This window comes from Euwallacea similis, chromosome 3, assembly GCF_039881205.1.
Source record: "Euwallacea similis isolate ESF13 chromosome 3, ESF131.1, whole genome shotgun sequence".
NCBI lineage: Eukaryota > Metazoa > Arthropoda > Insecta > Coleoptera > Curculionidae > Euwallacea > Euwallacea similis.
In genome coordinates, this window is record NC_089611.1 from 7,200,084 (window position 1) to 7,222,577 (window position 22,494).

Below are 22,494 nucleotides of genomic sequence, written 5' to 3' on the forward strand. Positions count from 1 at the left end.
AATTTAGATGTTTTACATTTTGTTGAGTGGAAAAATGTATTTAACGAATCTATGTTATCACTTTCCTGTTGAAATTTTACTATGAAAATACCGAATTTTGATGAATAATTTTTATATTTAGCGAGTTTGTCTACATCTTCTCTCTTCATCGATTTTTTTATGTTGTCTCCATATGCAAATAACATTTGCAAAATGCCTGAAATGAACAGTCATAACATGTAAGATTACGACACACCAATTTTTAGATGAGCTTTAATAGCAATAACTTGGTAAGCAGCTTGCATTAGAAACTTTTAATAGCAGGTACATTATTAAGTACATTAAGCACACACTTATCGAATTATCTTTATGTATTAAGGGTTCAAAGCCAGCTGGAAGAGAACAACTCATTTTGGCAGCTCAATTAATTAATTCAAGTGAAGACTTCGGATGAATTCATTCTAGTTAGCACTAGAGAATTTGTCGACCGAAATCAAAATTAGGATCGTGATTTTTATTTAAATTTCAGGCTTTGTTAACAATTTTACGGTGATCATAAAGCTAAGAAAGACCTGCACGTGATTTGTGAAATAATCTAGATAATAATAAAAATTCTAAATCGTGAATATATCTGTGTCCCAGATAATGAGGACCACTGTGAGGATTTTGGAAACGGTAAAAGATACAGATTTTGTAAAATGGAAGAAAAGTTGCGTAATCAAAGATCTAAGAAAATGGTGTTTAGAATCCAAGAGACATTTTTTTGTTTTTGGAATATTTTGAAGAAATTGGATTTTTCGACTTTACATATTATCTTTATCTGGTGTTTATATGGAACCTGGACAAAAACCGATGGCATTTCTCCATAGCAACTTTTAATATCCTTTAACATAGCTTTTTCAGTTTTTTGACCTGACGTTTCTTCTTCGCGGAACCATTTTCACTTCATTTTTTTAATACGATCTGGATGTTCCGATATCAGATTATGAAAGTCCCTTTTATTCCGAATTCAACGATGTATAACATTTTATGGTTTAATTTTGTTTTAGTCTTTTTTTCTGCCTTAAACAAGAAAATTCCTATTACGGACCTGTACATAGTTATTTAATTTTTAAGAATAAACAATTAGCTATATCAATTAACAGTTTAGGTCATTTAGGTATTTAATAAGAATCTAATGGTGCACCTGCACATAATTCCAGAGCCGTTTAGGAATATCTTTCAATGAAATTTCTAGAAAAGGTGTTTAGCATGCATTAGGAAACACTCTGGCTAGCTCATTCACCCGATATAATCCCGCTTGATTTCTTCCTATAGAGGTTCGTTAAGAATCATGTTGATCAGCAAAATTTTGCTACAGAAGAAGAACTGAGGGGATTAGTTTTGGGAGCATTTGCTAGTATTACTCCACAAATATTGACTAGGGTGTTAGATCAGACAGTTAAAAGGTGTTATTTATGCTTGGAAAATAATGGACATTTTTTCAAATATATGTTCTAAATTCAGTTGTTTTGTTCGTATTCGTTTGTTGTTTTTTTATTTTTAGGTCTTTTGTTAATTTTATTTTATTTGTTCTTTGTTTATCTTATTAAATTATCTATCAATTTAGCTATTAAATTAATATCAAAGACCTAATGACTGTTAACTGATATAGCTAATTGTTTATTCTTAAAAATTAATATAACTATGTATAGGTCTGTAATAGGAATTTTCTTAATTAAGACTGAAAAAAGACTAAAACCTAATTAAACCATAAAGCGTTATACATCATTGAATTCAGAATAGAAAGGACTTTTAGAATCTGATATCAGAACATCCGGACTCTACTTAAAAAAATGAAGTTAAGGATGGTTCCGTAAAGACGAAACGTTGGATTAAAAATTGATAATGTCACATTAAAGGGCATTAAAAGTTGTTGAGGAAAATGCCATTATTTTTTTGTGTTTAGATCCAATATCAATGTCAGAAGAAGTAATATGTAAAATCGAAAAATCAATTTTTTTCAAAATATCTCAAAAACTAAAAAATGTTTCGGAGATTTTCATTTCTTAGGCCTTTGATTACGCAACTTTTCTCCCGCTTAATCAAATCTGTATTTTTTACCCTTTTCAAGATCCCCATAGTGGCCATTTCGGACAGAGTGTATGCATACATATAATGCTCAATTAGTACTTTCATTATTCGAATGTAATCCCCAGTAGTCACAAATACTCAGTGACTCGCAAGCGACTAAAAAAACATAAAACCAAAGTCGATTCCAAGTTACTCATCCGTTATAATAAGCAAAAGGGTTTCGGCGAATATAGGTTTAACCTTTTTCCCGTTTACGACGTCGTTACTGAGCCCTTTACTACGTCATCATGTCAATTGAAATTTCTATATCCTGTGTTTTAGATGATGCTTTGTTGTATGTGCTTGGTCTTTGTTCCGTCGCCTGTGGCTCATCAAAAATGGGAAAATTCCAATTTTCTAATAATTAAACGATTAATGGAACATTTGTTTATTTTCGAATTATTAGATTTCATGCCAGTATCTATCCAGGTATTTATACTAGAACTTATTTCGATTTATTTGTTTGTTATAGTAGACCTTTAATTTCAATTTTGGCAGGTTCCTTAATTCATATCAGTGTTATATTACTGTTTATGTAGAAATCTACCTTAAGTAGGTGGTCATTGTAAAACTGAAAAAACAAACCGCAATCTTAATTGGATTGACAAATTTACCGTTCGCAACCAGATAATTCCTGGTTAATCCTGGCCTGACATCAACTCTGACTAACGTCAACCACATTATAACAAAAGTTTCATTGGAAAACCGTCGTTAGTAGCGGTTATGAACTGATTCCACGCGGCGGAATAGTATTTATAGCCATTTCCACCAACGAACTTGAAACTAATTTCATCTCCTTCCTTTAAACTTGGTTTAGTGATTAAATTTGTTATGCAATTTTTGGCAATAATCCGAGTTTGTATATAAATTGGTGCTACAATCCTTTAACCTAGTTAGTGCTAATTCTTCTAATTTTGTTTTAATCCCTCCCCGGTGTAAGATGTCTTCATTAAGCTCTTTGCTACATCATGAATTGACATTAGTGCTGCAGTATTTATCTTGCGCTCGAGGGGCAAAGTATTTGGTTATATTCCAAACAAAGATTTGGTGTATAACCATGGAACAAATATTGTTATAGAAAACTCACTTGGCTAAACGCTGGAACACGTCCTTGCCAATTCGACTGCTCCTAACTCTTGTAACAACGAAAGCAGGAACTTTATTTAATTTCGAGAAGAGTCAGTTGAGAGTGAGAATGAGAAGAGTTTATGGAACGAACAATATCATCGCCTCATTCGGACTTACAAATAATATGATATAAGCGAGGTTTTTTCAGTACATGAGAATGACATTGAGCACATTTGACTTAAGAATAATTTATTTAAATTTATTTGTGAAATAAATAATAATACATTTGATTTATTCTTTGGTAAAGATCAACTAAAAATTGAAAATTTATTCTGGTATTGATTAGATGTCGGCGATTCGTACCTATAGCAGATTCCGACGTTGTTTTAAAGTTGAATGTAAGTTCTAAGCACCGAACACTAAGTGTTAATAATTGAGCAAGCCTCGTAGAGCGGCTCTTGCCGCATTCACGTGTTAGAGTTGATTCTCACTATATATTCCGTTTATATCTCATATCTGTTCCGTACAAATCACATACAATTTGATAGTATGTAGTTGATATGACTGGCGGTATGTAGATGGAACGAATAAACATGCACACGCACGTAACTGAATGCTGTGTTCGCACGTATAGTACTTCACAAGGGTTTAGAAATATGTAAGAGAAATTTGCAAAAATACGAGTTATGAGTCTAATTCATTTTTGATTGGCATTTAAAATTTTCGATAAACATTGAATTGAATGTATCGCCTTTCAAGAAAAATTGCGTCGAAATCAAATACGTAGTAGAGAAATAATAGATGTATTAGTTAAACAAGTCATAACTTACAACCACATAAATTTGGAAACGCAAACAAGTTTGGAACAAGTGATGTGTTTTAACATTTTATAGAAAATCCTTTGTTTTTTAATACAAGTCTACACTGATTTGTCATGAAGTCAATGTATTTTGCACGTTTTTCCGCCGATAATTTCCTCCGCTCCATTTTAATGATTTAAAATAAATTGCCTTTCTTTGTGATGTGATGAGACCTGACCTAATGAATATCATCCTTTAAGTTCTCAATAGGGTTGAGATCAGGTGATTGTGCTGGCCACTCCATCACGTTAACGTTTTACCTTCAAATCACTCTTTAACAGTGCGAGCCGTATATAAAGGATCATTGTCCTGTTGAAATGTCCCCAACAATGGCATATTTTCCTCCGCAAAGGGTAATATGTGGTTCAATAGTATGTTCATATACACATATTGATACATTACAGTAGTAATTCGAACAATTGGATCTGGACCTGATCTTGAAAAATATCCCCACCCCATAATCTCACCGCTATTATGCTTAACTGTACGTAGTAGATACTTAAAATCAAACCTGTTTTTTCCCGGACACCTTAGAAATTTAATACCATCAGTGCAAAAAAGTAGAAACTTGCTCGTCACTAAACTATATGGTGTTCCATTTTTGACTTGTCTACGATAAATGTTGGCGTGCAAATGTGATTCGCTTCTTGCGGTTGTTTAGAGAAATTAAAGGTTTCTCCACAGGACGCTGTCCGAGCAAACCGGCCTCTACTAATCTAAGTCTAACAGTTTCAGTGGAAATGTCATTTATGAATTCCGCATTGGCAAGTTCGTCATGAATTTATTCTGCTGTTTTCCTTGGATTTTTTGTTGAAATGCATTTTATTAGATGATTAGTACGCCCCGAAGTTTTATGCGGTCTACCAGATTTTAACGCAGGTTTTACCGTACCTCTTTCTTTATATTATTTTATTATTTTTGACACTGGTTTCCACTACATGTTGAAACAATTAGCAATATTTTTAATTTTTTCGCCTCCTTCATAAACATCAACTACACTCACCAACTTTAAGTCTGGGACCGCCATAATTTTTATAAAGGTCAATTTATCAAAACTTTTCCTCTGTCGTCCGATTTTAAAGTTTTTTTTTTTAATGTAGATAAATGTGTTGATTTTAATTTATTTTATTTTATTTTCGAACTAAGAATTTATACGACGAGATATACAAGCAAATAAAAAAGTATGTTTTTTATTTCAAGTTTGTAACGGTTTGTAGAGCAATTTTACTATCTAAATTCTACAGTATTATGTCTTTTTGCAAAATTTGATCCATTCTTAACATTTTGGTTTTCTATTCAACTCAATATTTGTGTCGGTTTAAGAGATATGTATTATATTTTCTTTATTTTTTTATTATATTTTTTGCAGAAAAGCATAATACCATACAATTTAGATTGAGAAATTGCTTTACAGGGCGTTACAAACATGGGATAAAAAACATACTTTTTTATTTTCCTGTATATCTCTCCGTGTAAATTCTTGGTTCCAAAAATAGAATAAAATTAATTAAAACCGACACGTTTATCTACATTTCATTTTTTTTTTTAAATCGGCCGACAGAGAAAAACATTTTGATAAATTCAATTGTATAAAAATCATGGCTGTCCCTCATTTAAAGTTGGTTAATGTATTTTACTTTTAAAAATCAAAGGATAATAATTTTGTGTTTGGCGTGATTGCAAAATATTAAAGATACCTCAACAATAGACACTTTGCTAATAAAGTCTTCATCGTCCAACAACATAGCAACTCTGTTTTTTACATGTTTTCAAACTTATGTGTTTTTGCCCTTTAGAAAAAAATTATCTCATATTCTTTTCAACATTATAAAAAAACTAACGGCAAACTAGCATATAGGGAAATATAGTACAAGACCTGAAGATGCATAATAAATTCTCAACTGCAATCGAATGAAGACAGCAAAGTACGTATCCAATACTTTAACCACTTCCTATTAATGTTTCCAAACTTTTGTTGAGTATTGTATGTATCTACAAGTCTGTTTGTATAAATAACAGTTAACGAAACACTATGAAATGGATATGGAATAAAAATGGAATAGTGAGAATGAACATTTATTTTCCACCGACAGTAGCGAGCAGCTAAGTACACCTAGATTGGCCGGTCTCCTAACTTTCTATTATCAACGTTAACTTTCTACGCTAAAACGATGATAATTTACGGTCGATAATATGCTAGACGTTTATAGAAAACGGCACCCAAAATAATTCTGAAAATTGGCAAATATAGGTAATCCGGTTTGTTCTATCGACCGAAAATGTTTTCAAGCAAATGCGATAGTATATCGCATGGTAAATTTTTGTAAATTATTTTGTTTTTCCGGGCTCCTATCTTAACGATTTTCTAAGTATCAATTAACATTTTAATTTTTTGTTCAAGTAAAACCCTAATAAATTATCTTTTACAGCAGTATTTGAATTCACAAAAAAATAGAACTTTTGGAAAGGTCCACCAATTTGCTCTATGTAGAAAAAGTGGGTTTACGTTGTAGAGGGTGACTCAAAATTACAGACACACAATTGTCTAAAGTGTTTTTTTTATATACAACACACTGTATTTTAGCAGCTGCGCCGAAAAACAATTATATTTCATTTAAAACCATATTTCATCTTCCTATATTTAAATAGTCACATTTTACCAATATTGCCGTTTCGTGCATTGTCTCCAAATATTGGATCATTTTAGCATATTTACCAAAGGTAACTCTGGAAGGCGATGATACTTGAACGCTATGCCATCGTTCAAACAATTTGACAGTAGCAGGCTTGTGAATATTAATTTATGTGTTTATATGGATAGAAAATAATGTTATTAATTGTGGGACAAGTCCACAGCGTGTTAAATAACTTGAATTGTAATTGAAACTTAAATTGTAAAACATAAACAATGAAACAATTCAATTATTTAATATTTATAATAGATGTTCAATTGTGGCCCGCATTAGATTCCCAGTACTTCAAAATGCGCACAGTTATAGGCTGATTAATGATCACTCGCACTAACCTCACGAATGCAGCTGATTACACGTTGGCGCAATTTCTCTTTACGATTTACTGGTGTGATGTAATCTTGTGCTCTTATGTTATACTGCAAGGGAAAATCCAGTAGGGTAAGATCGGGAGATATGGCAGGCCAATCCCAGCGCCCCAAACGCCTACATCAGTTTGTCATAAAATCAGTTTACGTTGATGATTGCAAATAACCACTGACATTACCAACCGGAATATTGACTCATAGCATTTTAAAAACAACTTGAATACCTCATAGATTCTCTTGGAAGAATCTTACCATTCCTCAGTTCATGTCAGTACAGATTAGATATCAGTTAGATTGGTTCAGGTCAAACACCACGGTAGTCAATTCTGAAATTAATTTTCGAATGTACTTTATTTAATCAAATTATTTTCCTTTGTGGCTCAAAATGTGGTTCAAAGGAGTTAATTTTCTTAGAAATAATTCCAGACGCCATCTTCAGATACCTCTGTAATCGCCCTGCTGCCGTTTATCACTCTCTATGAGGATGTTTCAGGTAATAACAGCTCAATTTGCGCACATATCCGGCAAAATAAAACCTGTTATGATCGGAAACATTTACGAAAGACATGATAACATTGTGGAGATCGCATCTAGTTCTATCGCAATTCTGACAACATGTGTTTCCAATTCCCTATCAAAACAACTTGTGTAACTTGCCTCTACTCTACAAACGTCTGGCAATTTGATCAGGAGTTTTTCTACTGCATTGAATACTAAAAGCGGACGATAAAATCATTCTGCCAGATGTTTAGGTTGTGATTGAACTTAAATCTCGGCTAAAACATAATTGAAAACGTAAGCGTGAAAAGCCGTCCCCCATTTCCAGAAAAATCCTAAAATAATTACCTGGATTTGGGTGTCATATTACACATAAATTCCACGTTGCAGCTCCTATATTGCGATTCTATTATGCTCGTATTGATTCAAGCCGATAATCGACTACTCTGTATGGAGGCATGGGAGTGCAGATTATATAGGCGCACATATACAATTTAAATATCCGTCCCCATATATGGCCCCAATTTCCTATCGAAACAGGATATTTTCCGGGTGGACCGGAAAGCTGTTGATTCCCGTAATTTCCAGCGTGCGAATGACATTTGATTTCTCTGCTAGTTATAATTAATTATGGTTTGAAATTAGATAATTGGACCGCAGTAGTGTGACCCATGCACTAGCTCTAGATATTTTCGTTGCATATAATTTCAGTGCGTTGGCTGAAAAACTGAGCAGAAATGTAAATTAAAGCCGTGTATTTAAGGGAATCGGGCCCAAAGTTAATTTTGCTGATGCTTTTATAATCGAGTTTTCCCGGTAAAGTTTGGCTTTAATTATCATCCTAAAAAAAGGGCAGATAAAAGTTACGCGTCGGAAAACGATCTTAAATTGCAGATGGTAGTTAAAACTCTTCAGATTTAAATATTCTTATTTTTTCTTGGCTGAAAAGAAGGAAACGTACATTAGAGATATAATAGTTTTGTATTGTGTAGAATTTCGCATTTCTAATGCTACTCTTATTAACTGAAAAAATTCCATAAATATTCCAGTTCTGAACCGTAATTTACAAAATTCCTAATTTACTAATTAAAAAACTTGCCTTGCAATTTATCGTACTTTTCGGACTATAAGACGCACTTCAAATTTTGAGACAGTTTATTGAAAAAAATATTTAAATGTTATCTTCGGACCATAAAACGCACCCAAGGTTTGAGTCAATTTTTCTATGTAAAAAGGTGCGTCTTATAGTCCAAAAAATACGGCATACTTTAAGCCCGGGTGATTATAACCTCTAATTTATCTTTTTTTTTTTTTTTTTTTTTTTTTTTTTTTTTTTGAGGGGGGAAAAACCTTCTAAAGGTACCCGGTCTGATGGTCTGTCGACCGGGTTATGTGGGATTCGTCCCTAAAAGGGGCGCCTACCCACTAAAAAACCCTCCTCACTTCACCCTGGATCCCTCCCGGAACCACCACTTGGTATTACTTCAGGGGGGGGGCGGAAATTGTGCTCCTCCTGTCTCACTCCTCGCCTCTATACACTCACTCACCCTCTCTGCTCACTTCCTGCTCTCTCTATTATCCTTCTTTTCCCTTCTCTCATCCTGTTCTTTCCTTCTTAGTATCTTCTCAATATATTTAGTTATACTTTGGAAGTTTTTTTCATTTTCCGTCATTTTCTTTATTATATTCCCCAGTGTTAGCCCTTGTCCTATCTCTTTGTTTATCTTTCCCCTATCATTTTGCCACCATGTGCACTCAAAGAATGTGTGTTCCACATCATCCTTTTCCCTCTTGCAGTACCTACACCTGTCAAACCTCTAATTTATCTGCATTTTGAAAGAAAAACTTGTTATATTGGAGTGAAGGCGCATATTTGGTCGACACTAAGAAATCTATCAAACTTGGAAACTTTGCTGGCAAAGTTCGAAGTGCATCCAACTTAAATTCTACTCCTTTATACTCGTATACAGTTTCCGTTGAGCATTGCCGAAGTCCAAAAAGGATTATAATACTTACCACTCAGTTGAAATCCGCGAGAAAGTTTAAGAAAAAAGCGTGAGAAATCTCGGAGTAATAAACTTCATTTTCAGCACTCATAAAACGCCCACAGACCAAGAAAATCCATTTACAACTTAAACGCAAAACTTCAGAGAGATATGTAAGCTATTCGGCTGGGAACTTACCATTTTAGTGGGGAAGTTTATTGCCTTAGAAGTTGCGTAAACTATTTCTTAGTGCCTCTAAACTATGTATTTCCTACTGTTTGTTTCGGAGATGTGGTGCCTTTCGCTTCAAAGTTCTGCAACTTCGGAAAGCTATTGTCTAAAGATTTTCCTTTCAATCGGTTTTGCTGCATGACGTGACTTAACTCCCTTATAGATTTATGTATATGCAATTTCATAATGCAATTCAAAGAGATATGTAAAATATCCGAAGTTTTTTAGTTATTAATTTTTGGTCATCTAGTTGCGAGATATAAGACAAAATTATGGAGTTGTTGCTAATTTATCATCTAGATAACGCTGCAACAGAAACTAATACTTCAAACTGCCCAAGCAGAAATTTAATATTTTGTGAAAGTGGAGAAAATAGTTGCAAAATTTATTTTGTAAAATATCTGTACTCTTAGGAACTTTATATACAAACTGTCCCGGATAAGAATGCGCTCTACAGGGACCTTATAAACAATAATAAATAGGAAGATGGTTTAATTAGCGAAAAGTTATGCCTTTCTGTGTTCTGCAAAATCATGTCTTCAAATTTGAAAAATTCCGAGTGGACCTGAAGTTACTGGAGAAAAACTGATTTTTCGCGATACCTTTTTACTGTTCTCTGATTTTGTTTCGAAAGATATTTTAAAATAAATTGGACATTTTCATTGCCACTTTTTCTCCTCTACAAGATGGAGTTTGTAGATTTACGATCCGACGTTTCGTTTCTTCGAAACCATCATCAACTTTGTTTTTTTTTATAGTTAACAAATTTTATTTTACGCTTAGTAAATTCTATACTTTTCTAAATGAAAAGATATATCATATTTATGATTTATTAAATAGTTTAGTCCAAAAATCTCACTCTAATTAATCAGTAATATGTGGTTTCAACGAAATGGAGCTTCTCCTCATAATTCTAGACGTAATATTGAATATTTAAGAGGCCTTTTCAAAATAATTTAATTTCTACTAAGGGTTCCACAAACTGACCACCGCGATGTTATACCAGTGGATTTTTTTTTCCGAGGATTCCTAAAAAATGAAATTTACTGAAAGGGTTTTCAAACTGGCGAATTGAAAGTTGCAGTTCAATTTGGAATGAGAAAGATAACTCCAGAAATTTTAAATAGTGTTTGGGAAGAAATTGTTAACCGGTGTCATTTATGTTTCGAAAATAATGGTGGGATATTTGAACATAAAAAATAATTTAAAACGATTTTTTGTATTTATTTTCCCGTTTACTAAGTGACAGATCTAAACAAATTATATTAAAAGCCACTCGTGATGTCGAATAAAAATTACGTTATGTTAGAAAAAGGAAAATGAGATTTGTGGAATAAACCATTTAATAAATCATAAGTGTGATATATCGTTGGATTTAGAAAAAAAGTAGAATTTACTGAGCGGTAAAATAAAATTTGTTCAGTATTTAGAGAAACAAAGTTAATGATGGTTTCAAAGAAACGAACCCTCCGATCGAAAATCTAAGAACACCATCTTGTAGAGGAGAAAAAGTGGCAATGAAAATGTCAAATTTGTTTTAAAATATATTTTGAAATAAAATCATAAAATAGTAAAAAAGGAATAGCGGAAAATCGTTTTTTTTTCAAATAATTTTGGATTGAATCGGAATTTTTCAAATATGAAGACATGATTTTGCAGAATATAGAAAGGCGCAACTTTTCTCTAATTTAACCACCTCCTTATTTTTTATGGTTTACAAGATCGCTGTAGAGTGTGTTCTTATCCAGGATAGCCTGCATATCCTAACATAATTGAGGAAAAAAACAAAATTCAAATTTTTTTTCGCAATACCTAAAAAACCAAAAATAATTTGGTAGATCCGTGTGCCCCGTGGAACTATCTTTTGAATGCGCAATTTTTTTCTCATTTTACATAATCTGTATCTATTACGAGATGCCCATGCTAGATATTCTTATCTTGCAGTAAAATGCATAGGTCATTTTGCCTATGCTGATATAGCAGGGTTTGTGAAGGCAAGTATAATAATATCAAAATAATGGGTTGGAAAACGCACATTATTCGACATTCAAGCGTTATCTTCCTTTCTTATCCGTGGATTGAACACACTGTGTAGACTGAGAAAGGGCTCAGTTTCTAAAATAATTTAATTACGGTCTAATATTCTGTAAAACCTATGGGAACGTTAAAAACAATTGTTGAAACGTTTCTACAGCTCTTACAAAATATTAACTAACGTTATAAAACTGTTTTATAACAATTTTATTTTCCTCCTTTCACGTATGACGTTTATTTTTGTTCCGCTCTCTAGACTTATAAAATACCTGCAAAACTTATTTCGTTTATATTTATTTTATTGCTGCTTTAATATAACGGTTTTGCATGAAGAAGTTCTCTAACAAAATGAAGTTATCTATTATTTACTAAGGGCTACTTTTTGACTTGTAGTCTGTCATATTACGAAAATAAGCCCTTCAAATATGTATGAAATATGTTTAGGTTTCCATCGCGGAAACAATGAGGTTTCGACCAGTGGGCGTTCTTATGTTTTTACGGCCTGTCGGTCACGGCAACGGACCGTAAAGTTAGAATTACGCCGTCGTTGATGACAACGGGGCGTAAAGTAAAAAATAACGTCTGTTTTTTTACCGCCTTTAATTATATAACTTAAAAATGTTGTACATATTATGGTCCGAAAGGAGAATTATGCTCTTCAGCAAACAAAGGCTCTCTGCTTCGTATTGGGCCTCAAACTACGACCGTGGACGTAACCTTCTTCTTTCGGTCCTCTACACGTAAGTAACTTGAGAACATTACGAAACTTGATTCGTTTCTTTGGTAAACTTTGGCTCAGTGATTGAAAATGCTATTTTTGCTACTCGTTGGATAACATAATATTATTGCAGTGAGCAAATTTATCTAATATTATGATATTATTTACATTATTATTTTATTAATATTATTTTATATTATGTGAAAGGTTTTTTACAAGATTTTCGCAAATAGCGTGCGTCTATTTTGGGAGGCGATTTCTTAGGTTATTATAAGATGAGTTTTCTTCTATACCTGAAGTCACATATGCTTAACGATGAGGCATAGGGTGTTAAACTATCAATTTTTCTCCGGAGCTGCAGTTTTTGAGATATTAAGATGTAATTTTGGTCACACACTTACTACTGTTTTCATTCGATCCCTTTAAAGGCTTAATATTTATTTAAAAAAGGTGGCTCACAAAAACGAACCAACTCCGCGCTACATTTTTTGCACACACACATCTAAGGATTAAAGTTTAAAATTTATTTTATTAAATATAAAAGGTATCCGGAAACGACAAAATATTTTGTGAGGTGATTCTAGAGATTAAACGAATAAAAAAAATGTTTATCAACATACGCCAAAAATTGCGTATTAAAAGAGCTAAAACTCCATAAAGGGGAAACTCTGAAGATGGTTTTTTCGCAATATTTTCGAAACGGTTTGCGCTAAAATTGTTAAAACTTGAGTAATCAACAAATCCGTCGATGCCCGTTTGGTTTTTGAGTATAATTAATTTATATATGTTTAGCTTTAGTTTAGATCCTTAATCAACCACCCTTCAAGTGCATGCAGTTAGCGTCAGCCGTTTCTTAAATTCATGACTGTTTATGTTTAGGTCTAGTCTAGACCAAATTCTGACACCTTTTATTTAAGTTTGGCTAGCCTGGGAAAATTTCTAATTATGTTTTGTTTGTGCTTAGTTTAAGTTTAAATACTCAATTCGATTTCTTCTAGAAAGTCAGTAAGATCTTAGGCTCACACACGATTGGATACGCGTTTAGTCTCAAATATATACGCGCTCACGTTTAAGTAGTTTCTCGAAATTATTGTATCACGATATCAATAATCCTTAATTAAAATAGTGAGGGTTGTTAATCAATTCTGCACGTAATAGTGTCTCTGAGACTACAAACTCAGGGTGGTCCGAACGTGATATTCAGTCCAAGATCGTCTTGGCTGCCACTTTGTCGAAACCTCATATTTCGACCGCAGAAAGGATGAAACAAGGTGTGTTCGAGTCGCACCAGGCAAACTTCGTTCCTCAACCTTAATTTACATTTAGTCCTTCCATTCAGACTTCAGGAAAATTATGAAATTCGGTATACTTTAATAAGTTGAAATGAGAAAACTTTTTTTGTCTTAATAATTGCAGGGGGTCTCCTATGTAAATGTTGCCCTAACTTTTTTGTTTGTGATGTTTCTTAATTTTTGGAATCAAATTACTGAATCTTAAATCCTTTTCAGTAAAAAGGGTCCCCTTATTTTGTCTTATTAGGCTAGAGCGTTTTCCGAAAAAATTAGTTTTTATAAACCGATATAGTATTATATGGGCATGGAAATGCATCTGGATCAACATAGTTGGCATCCTTGCAATAGGATTTTTTTTTATTAGCCAGCAATAATAAGATTAATATTACTAAGGACTTATTTCACAACAAATGTTGAAAATGGCCTCCTTTCATTTAAATACATCCTCTAATTCTTTTCTTCACAGATTTCACTCTCCATATAATCGTGCATCGGTTTACAAAAATTCATTTTTCTGGAAAATCGTCTATCCTAACTCGATGAAATAAGAGGACCTTTTTTACAAATATTTACTATTCGCTCGTTTTATTTCAAAAATTAAAACATGTCACGGATAAAAAAGTTAAGGTGACTTTTATACGGGAGTCACCCTGTATGTGACGCTCCTGACTAAAATCTGCAAATATTAACACCGGAAAGTTTGTCTTTTCCAACTTATTAAAGTATAACGAATTTCGTAATTTTAAAGTAAACTGTTTCGAAAATATTGCGACAAAACCATCTTCAGGGTTCCCCATTTAAGAGTTTCCCATGCCACTGCAGAATAGTGAGCTGGACAACCGTTATGTTGAAACCACACGTTTTGATGTACTTTTAAGTTTAAGTCCTGGAGTGATATGGGAAGATCATTTTCCAAAATATTCCGGTACATTTCACCGTTCAAATTGCCTTCAATTTTGTGAGGACCAATAAGTTTACTGCTAATGTTTTCACTCCATACATTGACAATCCAAGAACGCTGGTGCGCAACTTGTCGAAGCCAATGCGGATTTTTATCATTCCAGTGATGCATGTTATGCCCATTAACTGTACCATGATTTATAAATGACTCATCAGAGAGTAATACACAACGGAAAAAATTGGGATTTCGTTCTGTCTGTCCAAATGTCCGCTCACAAAAGGTTAAACGATTTTGAAAATGTCCCTCATGGAGCTCTTGGTATAAAGAGATATGATAATGGTAAAACTTATGCATCCTCAGCATTCTCCATGCGCTTATATGGGAAATTCCTGATAATCCTGATATTTCTCTTGTGCTCTCTTCGGGATTAAAAGCCATAACACCTAGGACTGCAAATTGATTATTTTCTCCACACACGGCAGCTGGACCACTTCTTTTCTTCTGATTTACCGTCGCTTCATTAATAAATTTTTTAATCACACGATAGAAAGAAGTCCGGGATTGTGGTCTTTCAGGAAAACGCTGAGCGTAGAGATTGACAACATTATCTAAATGTCTACCAGCTTCTCCATGCACCAAAACCATTTATGTCCTACGGTCAAATACTCCATCGTGAAACAGCATCAACAATAGAATGTTTAAAAGTAAATATTTTATTTGTTTACATTATTGTTTATTTATCACAGGTTATTGACTTTTACGTTGCGTGGTGCACCAAGTTTCATGCATGAATTTGTATTGATTTTTTTTAATGAAGCCTGTTCCAGTATTCTTATTAATTTTGCTTGTGTACCTTTTCTGACGAATAAAAAATGTACTGCTTCGGATTCTTGAAAAATTAAATCCAATGTTAGACATTACATTTCTTTAACGCAGAAACATGAGCATAAAGGCCTTAAAAAATCCGACTTTCAAATAAAACGATGGTTCTTAAGCAATAGTAGGATTCGGGAAAATCCAAAAAACCTTCCCAGAACAACTTACCATTCCTGCAGACAAATCCGAAAAGCCGGACGTTACTAATAACACAAATGGCGTGTTGACTCAATGAGTTAAAAACGAGTCTGCAGTCTTACCTTTGTGATTTCTACTGTATATTTAACCTATTCTGTACTTGTTTTGTATGTGGAGTTTTTCTAAAATTCGAAATGCCAATCCATGAGCCAAAGTATCAAAAAACGCGGACACGTTCACATGTGGAACATACTTTTTCTTACTCCTATTCAGAAAAAGAGCTTAGATTTATTTTTGTAATTCTGTGATGGACGAATTTAGGCAAAGTTAGATTATTTTTTTATCGACACTGTGTTAATGGACTTAAAATATTTCCGCAAATTTTAATGTCATATAACCAAGTAATTTAAATTTACTTAAGAAAATCTGCTGAACCGTATTAAAGTTATGGAGTTTCAAATTTTGTGTGAAAATATGCTTGCTAAAAACAAATTGCTAGAGTCAAGTGAAATTAAGTGGTGCAATTTTGCGCCAAATATCGAGCTGGAATCGCGACGATGTAGCGAAAAACCAAAACAGGTACTAAAATTATTTAATATATAAAATTTAATTTTGATTTCACTTTTTTGTGCGCAATTGCAAAACTCTCAACGTATTTTAAATTAGAGAGATGAGTGATAGAAACCATTATCTTCGTTACAACACGAATTAACAAAAAATAGCAAAAAATAGTTGCCTCTGGCAAACCTTCTGTAAAACCAGCTTTTCCATCTACTGTAGATAACAAAGAGAGGAGTAGTACAACTCTTTAATCCCGCTGGTTTAAACGTAATTTAATTTTTAGGCAAAAACCCTCTTGATTGAAAACATGATTAAAAGTGAGCTTGGTATTTCGGAGATTAAAACGTTCCTGCTAAATTAGTTGAACCGGGAGGATACGGAAGTTTATTCAATTATGGCTTTATAGGTACAACGAACGAATTTCAAAAATTTTTAAGGAATAAATTGGGTTTTTTGTACGGCTTTATAAGGTATGCTTATGCTTGCCAATGATGATTAATGTCTTGGAAAAAAGGGTAATACAAGGGCTATTAATCAAAACGTTTCGATAATATTGTCTGTTTATTGGCTGTTATTCTTGGAGATTTCATATTGCGCGATATATTACCCAGGCGCGAGGCGATCCAGTTAACAAAGAATCAGGGCCTTTCATAGGGCCTCAACGTATGCCAGATACGTGTAGAATAATTACATTCTTTGCGCTCCCCAATATGGCAGCAAATTATTGCTTTATATTAGATTATTGCTCTATATCGGAGACCACCCATAAATCCTCATCACATCATATTATCTTTTGGAAGTCCCTAAACACTTACGCCTCCTTCAGTCCGATAATGGGCTATTGTGATACTTATAAAAGAAAACCTCAAAGCATGTCAATGTGTACTCGGGAATATGATTGATCGATATAATACAACTCGACGGGGCTCCCATTCTAAGGTGATTTTGAATGATGGGGAAATCTTGTTCCGTTTGGGTGTACAATATGTCGATGTCGCCTTTATTTCTTGCTGCACAATGCACTCAAATACAGATTTTTTTCTTATTTCAGGACGTACCGTGAACAGCCAATCATCCCAAAGTCCTGTTCTTACCAATACGGAGTTTTCAACTTATCTCAGAAAGCAGGTGATGCAAGCTGAAATCCTCCACGGCACTCCTCTAAACAACGAATACGAATTAATACCCTTCAATCATTTTACCTACAGCAGAGTTTATCCCACTGATCTGGGTCTGGGCAAGAGGGTGGTCGAGAAACCCATTGGCTATAAGCGCAAAGACCTGCTGGAAGCGTTGACCAAAGGGCTAGACACTTTGAACAGAAACATTACTGATAAACTTAAGAAGTACATGTTGGATGACTTCGTGGAAGGACTTTACAGAATAGAACCCACCACGGGTACTCAGTTTGAAATGTACTTCAGGAGCAAAGTTGTGAATAAGACTGGTAGTGCCGAGCATGGGCCTGTTGGTGGTTTTACCAAGATGGTTGTCATGAGGCCCTTCGCTCCACTACAAACTATTACTAGCGAAATTCTTCCTGGTAAGATTTACTTACAACAATTTTTGGATGAACAATCGATATTTTGTTGGTTTCAGGACCAAAAGACAAGGAATTAATACATATAATACTTCCTTTGAGTGGTCGCACTGCAACCTTCCAAAACTTCATGGATAAATTCGTAAAAATCGGCTTGAAAAACGACAAGAGACTGCACTTAACAGTAGTCTATTTTGGAGAGGAAGGTCTGGCCGAGGCTAGGAGTATAATGTCCAGGGTTTTGATGACTAAGAACTCAGGAGGAAGTGCCAATAATTTGAGACTGTTGGCCCTAAATGAAACGTTTTCGAGGTAAGATTGCATACAGTCAAGTACATTTCTTTTCGGCATAATCTGGTAATGTGCCACAGGGGCAAAGGCCTTAGAGTGGGGGCTGAAAGGGCCTTAGATACAGGGCAAACCTCGCAGACTACTCAGAGAATGCAAAAATCTTCAGAAAGGAAGTCGAAGCTTCCTCAAAAGGATGTCCTGTTATTTATGTGTGATGTCGATATTGTGTTCAGTGCTAGGTGAGAGACAAATCTAACAATGCCGGTTTAGCTGGAATACTTCTACGCAACTTTGCTATTTTTGTTTAATGCCAATTTATTTTCTTCGATTTTATTTCCCACTCGACTTGATTCCTTTATATTTTGTTCTTATTCTCTGAAGCAGTGGGGCTCTGTGGCTTTGTAAGCACTGCTCAATGACCCACAATCTATTGCAAGGAAGTTTACATATGTACACTTTTATCTACCTCCAGATTATTCTTGCTCTCTTGATAGAGCATTAAATCCATAATTTGCCAATAATTGCCACCAATAATTTTTAATGTTAGTGCATTCGAAATCTGAAATAATACAGGATGAGTCACGAAGAACTGTACATACTTCTATCATGATCAAACAAGATTATTAGATAGAATATTGAATGAGCATTAAACGGTTGGTCGCATTTTTTATTGCTATTATACAAGACGTTTTATGCATTTTATCGAAAAATGGTTTGGGTACAACTTTGTAATATCAGTTGCATTTTTTTTATTTTCGGGGAAAGAATATATTGTTATGTATGAGTAAAAATTCAGAATTCAAAAAATACAGAACCGTCTTAAAAAAATTTAGTAGTTTTTTTTTCTAAACCAAAAAAATTCACCCTGTATACGAATTTTCAAAAAAACGCTATGCACATTTGCTAAAGGTTAGCTGAACTAATAGTTATACCCAGTAAACAAATTTGTGTCACTCTTCATTGTTTTGAAAAAAAAAACAAAGTTTACGAAAATGCTACAGTTTTGGATATTTGAATGTACCTACCATCATTATCTGGAATACACTGCATTTAAAAATCAAATATTACAATTAATTACAAAATGTAAGTCTCTTCAAATTTAATGGAATCATAATAGAAAAAATTATTTGGGACATATATAACAATAAAAACAAAAAGACAGCAAACGCAATAAAATTAAAATTATGAAAGAAAAAAAAGAGAACTAATTTATATTATTTTTGGAAAGTGACTCAAAAAAATTACATAAGAAATTAAAAATTCGCTATTTACTATTAGCAATTATTACTTGAAGATATTTTGAAAATAGAAATCTCTAGATTCTATGCATTTATCTTGTCGGACGGTCAATTGCATGATTGACTTTCTAACTGCCATGAAGTTATTTCTAATTTCATTAGAACAGTTGATAATTCTATCAAGCAATTTTCGTCGTGTGTACATTTTCTGCATAACTAGTTCTTTTAAATGACCCCAAACAAAACAATCAACGGGATTGGAAGCCGGTGACCTCGGTGGCCGTGGAATAGGACCTCCCTGTGTTAACCATCTGTCTTCGTAAGTGGCATTTAAATGGCGTCGTACAGCCACTGAATAGTGTGGTGATGCACCATCCTGTTGAAAATACATCCCTCGAATTCCCACGTTGGCCCGAAGATTAGGTAATACATTTTCTAAAAAATCTAAGTAATTAGGTCCTTTTAAAGGACCATCAAACAAGTGGGGTCCTGTTAATTGATTATTTATGAGCCCAATCCAGACATGTACGGAAAATCAGTTCTGCGAACGATATTCTCGAATTGCACAAGGATTTTCTTCAAACCATACGTGTGAATTACGTATAATAAATTCTTCACACCATCCCTTGTAAATTTGGTTTTGTCTGTGAACAGGGTTCTGTACAAAGTTGGTTTATTATTTTGGATCCATCGACAAAATCGTAAACGATGGGTTTCATCCCAGGACACGATTGTTGCACCAATTAAATGTGGTAAGGATGTAGATGGTCTTTCCTTAAAATCCTGCCGACTCGTGATTGAGTGACACTTTGTAGTTGCGCGCTTAATTTTATGGTGCTTATTTTATAGGAATATCGACAGAAATCAAAATGTCCTCTTCAAGTTCAAAATTAACGTGCCTCTCTAATTTTATTCAAAGAAATCTACCATTCTCTTTAACGTAATTAAAAATTGATTCAAACATCTGGTGGTTAGGAATTTTTCTTCTTGGGTATCATCTTCTGCATTCCCAGACAGTAGCTCCCCCGTTCCCATCACAAAACTCATAAATAAAAATAATGTCCACGTAGTCGGCGTTTGAGAATTTATGTGGCATTTTAACTAAGAAATAAATAGTAAAACACGTTTATTGTAATTATTAGAATAAGTAGAAACGAATCTCAAAATATTACAAAAACAGTAATGAGAGCCCAAAACTTTCGCCGTCGCCTGTGATTTATTGGTAATAATTAGTAACGAATTTTCCATTTCATATATAGGTTTTATGTAAGTTTTTTTAGACACTTTCCAAAAATAGTAAAAATAAGTTTTCTTTTCTCTCGTTATTATAATTTTAAAATGTCATATATGTCTCAAATAATTTTTTCCATTGATTCCATTAAATTTAAAGAGTCTTGCGTTTTGTAATTAATTGCAATATTTGATTTTTAAATGCAGTGTATTCCAATTAAGGATGGTAGGTACATTCAAATATCCAAAACTGTAGCATTTTCGTAAACTTAGTTTTTTTTTCAAAGCAATGAAGAGTGTGACAAATTTGTTGACTGGGTATAACTATTAGTTCATCTAACCTTTAGCAAATGTGCATAGCGTTTTTTTGATAATTCTTATACAGGGTGAATTTTTTTGGTTTAGAAGAAAAAAGTACTAAATTTTTTGAAGACGGTTCTGGATTTTTTGAAGTCTAAATTTTTACTCACACACAATAATGTACTTTTTCACCCAAAAATAAAAAAAAACAACTGATATTTCAAAGTTACAGCCAAAACCATTTTTTGACAAAATGTTTAAAACGTCCTGTATAAGAACCATAAAAAATACAAGCAACTTTTTAATGCTCTTTCGATATTCCTCTTAGTAATCTTGTTCCATGGTAGAACTATGTACAGTTCTTCATGAGTCACCCTATATATGTCGATATTTTGTTTCAAGTTGTATCTAAGTTTATATCCTACTTGGTTAAAAATCAATTCTATCAACTCTCAAGTTCTTGGAGGAAGGCTTACCTTCCCTACTATAGTAGAGATGCTTACTAAATAACTCGTTAACGTCAGTAGTAAAGTCGACAATGTAGTTGTCTCAGGCCATACCAGAACACGAGAACTTCGTGTCTGTAAAAACTGCTAAATCTATGGCAGATCCCCCAAAGAAGGACATCATATGTCACCATTCCGATATTTGTTGATAACAAGTACCAACTTTTCGCTTGTCCCCTAAGTCATTTTAATTGCAAGCTTCCATTCATTAATCCCATTGTTCATTTTATTCAGGTTAGTTCAGGAAATTACCAAAAACAGTTAACATGCTCTCAAATTTGCACTATCCGTCATCACCAACCTATTCTCTACAGTCCTTTAGCGTTAAATAAAGTAGTGGTTAAACCCGCGCTCTCACTGTCTACTTCGCTGAATCATTTTCGCTAATTCAGTTAGACTGAATGCATATTGAATGTGGTTTTCAATCAAACTGATCAGTCCATATATCTTTTCGGTTAAAGTGAATTGTTTAAGGCCTACTTTTGTTCAATTTCACTAATAAGTATTGGAAATGTAGTCATGTTTTCCTGATTAACTACGAAAATTACTTATACAACGTTTTTAAATTAATCACTTTCATGGAACTTATAAAAAACTCACACGTGAGTTCAACAATTATTTATTTTCCTTTTCGGTCTAACTGATTCAGTTAAAGTAATTAAGCGTGGCTGACTAGTGAGAGCGCGACTTAACTTACGCAATTTGGAGCTGACTAAGGGCTAAATTATTAATTTGCTCTCAACTTTAACTGTAAACTAATCTCCATACAAATGTACAAATACAGTCCTAGTGTTCGTCAGATCTCTCATGTCTATAGACACTAGTTGGATGTTAATCCTAACTAAACTTAACAGCACATTAATAATTTGACCGTAAAATGCCGTCTCGAAATTTGATAATTACCGACTAGTTCCGGAAATATTCGTATAAATTTGATTTTTTCCAGATATTTTCGGATTTTTTTTTTGCAACTTGAATAATTCTTATCCGGCACATCCCTGCGAGACTATAAGGATCTTACGATGATTAAGCAATATTATCAATGTGATTCTGAACTTTTACTACTTATCCCTAGCTT

General features: G+C 33.6%; 1 protein-coding gene across 2 annotated transcripts in view; it reads left to right on the forward strand.

Annotated features, from left to right (window-relative positions):
* The window catches only part of Csgalnact (Chondroitin sulfate N-acetylgalactosaminyltransferase), a 139,993-nt gene that overhangs the window by 107,876 nt on the left and 9,623 nt on the right, over positions 1-22,494 (forward strand). For both annotated transcript variants that reach the window (XM_066406832.1, XM_066406833.1), the window contains exons 6-8: positions 17,363-17,854; positions 17,911-18,163; positions 18,223-18,381. In XM_066406832.1, the coding sequence (XP_066262929.1) occupies positions 17,363-17,854; positions 17,911-18,163; positions 18,223-18,381 (904 nt within the window). The remainder of the gene's footprint in view (positions 1-17,362; positions 17,855-17,910; positions 18,164-18,222; positions 18,382-22,494) is intronic.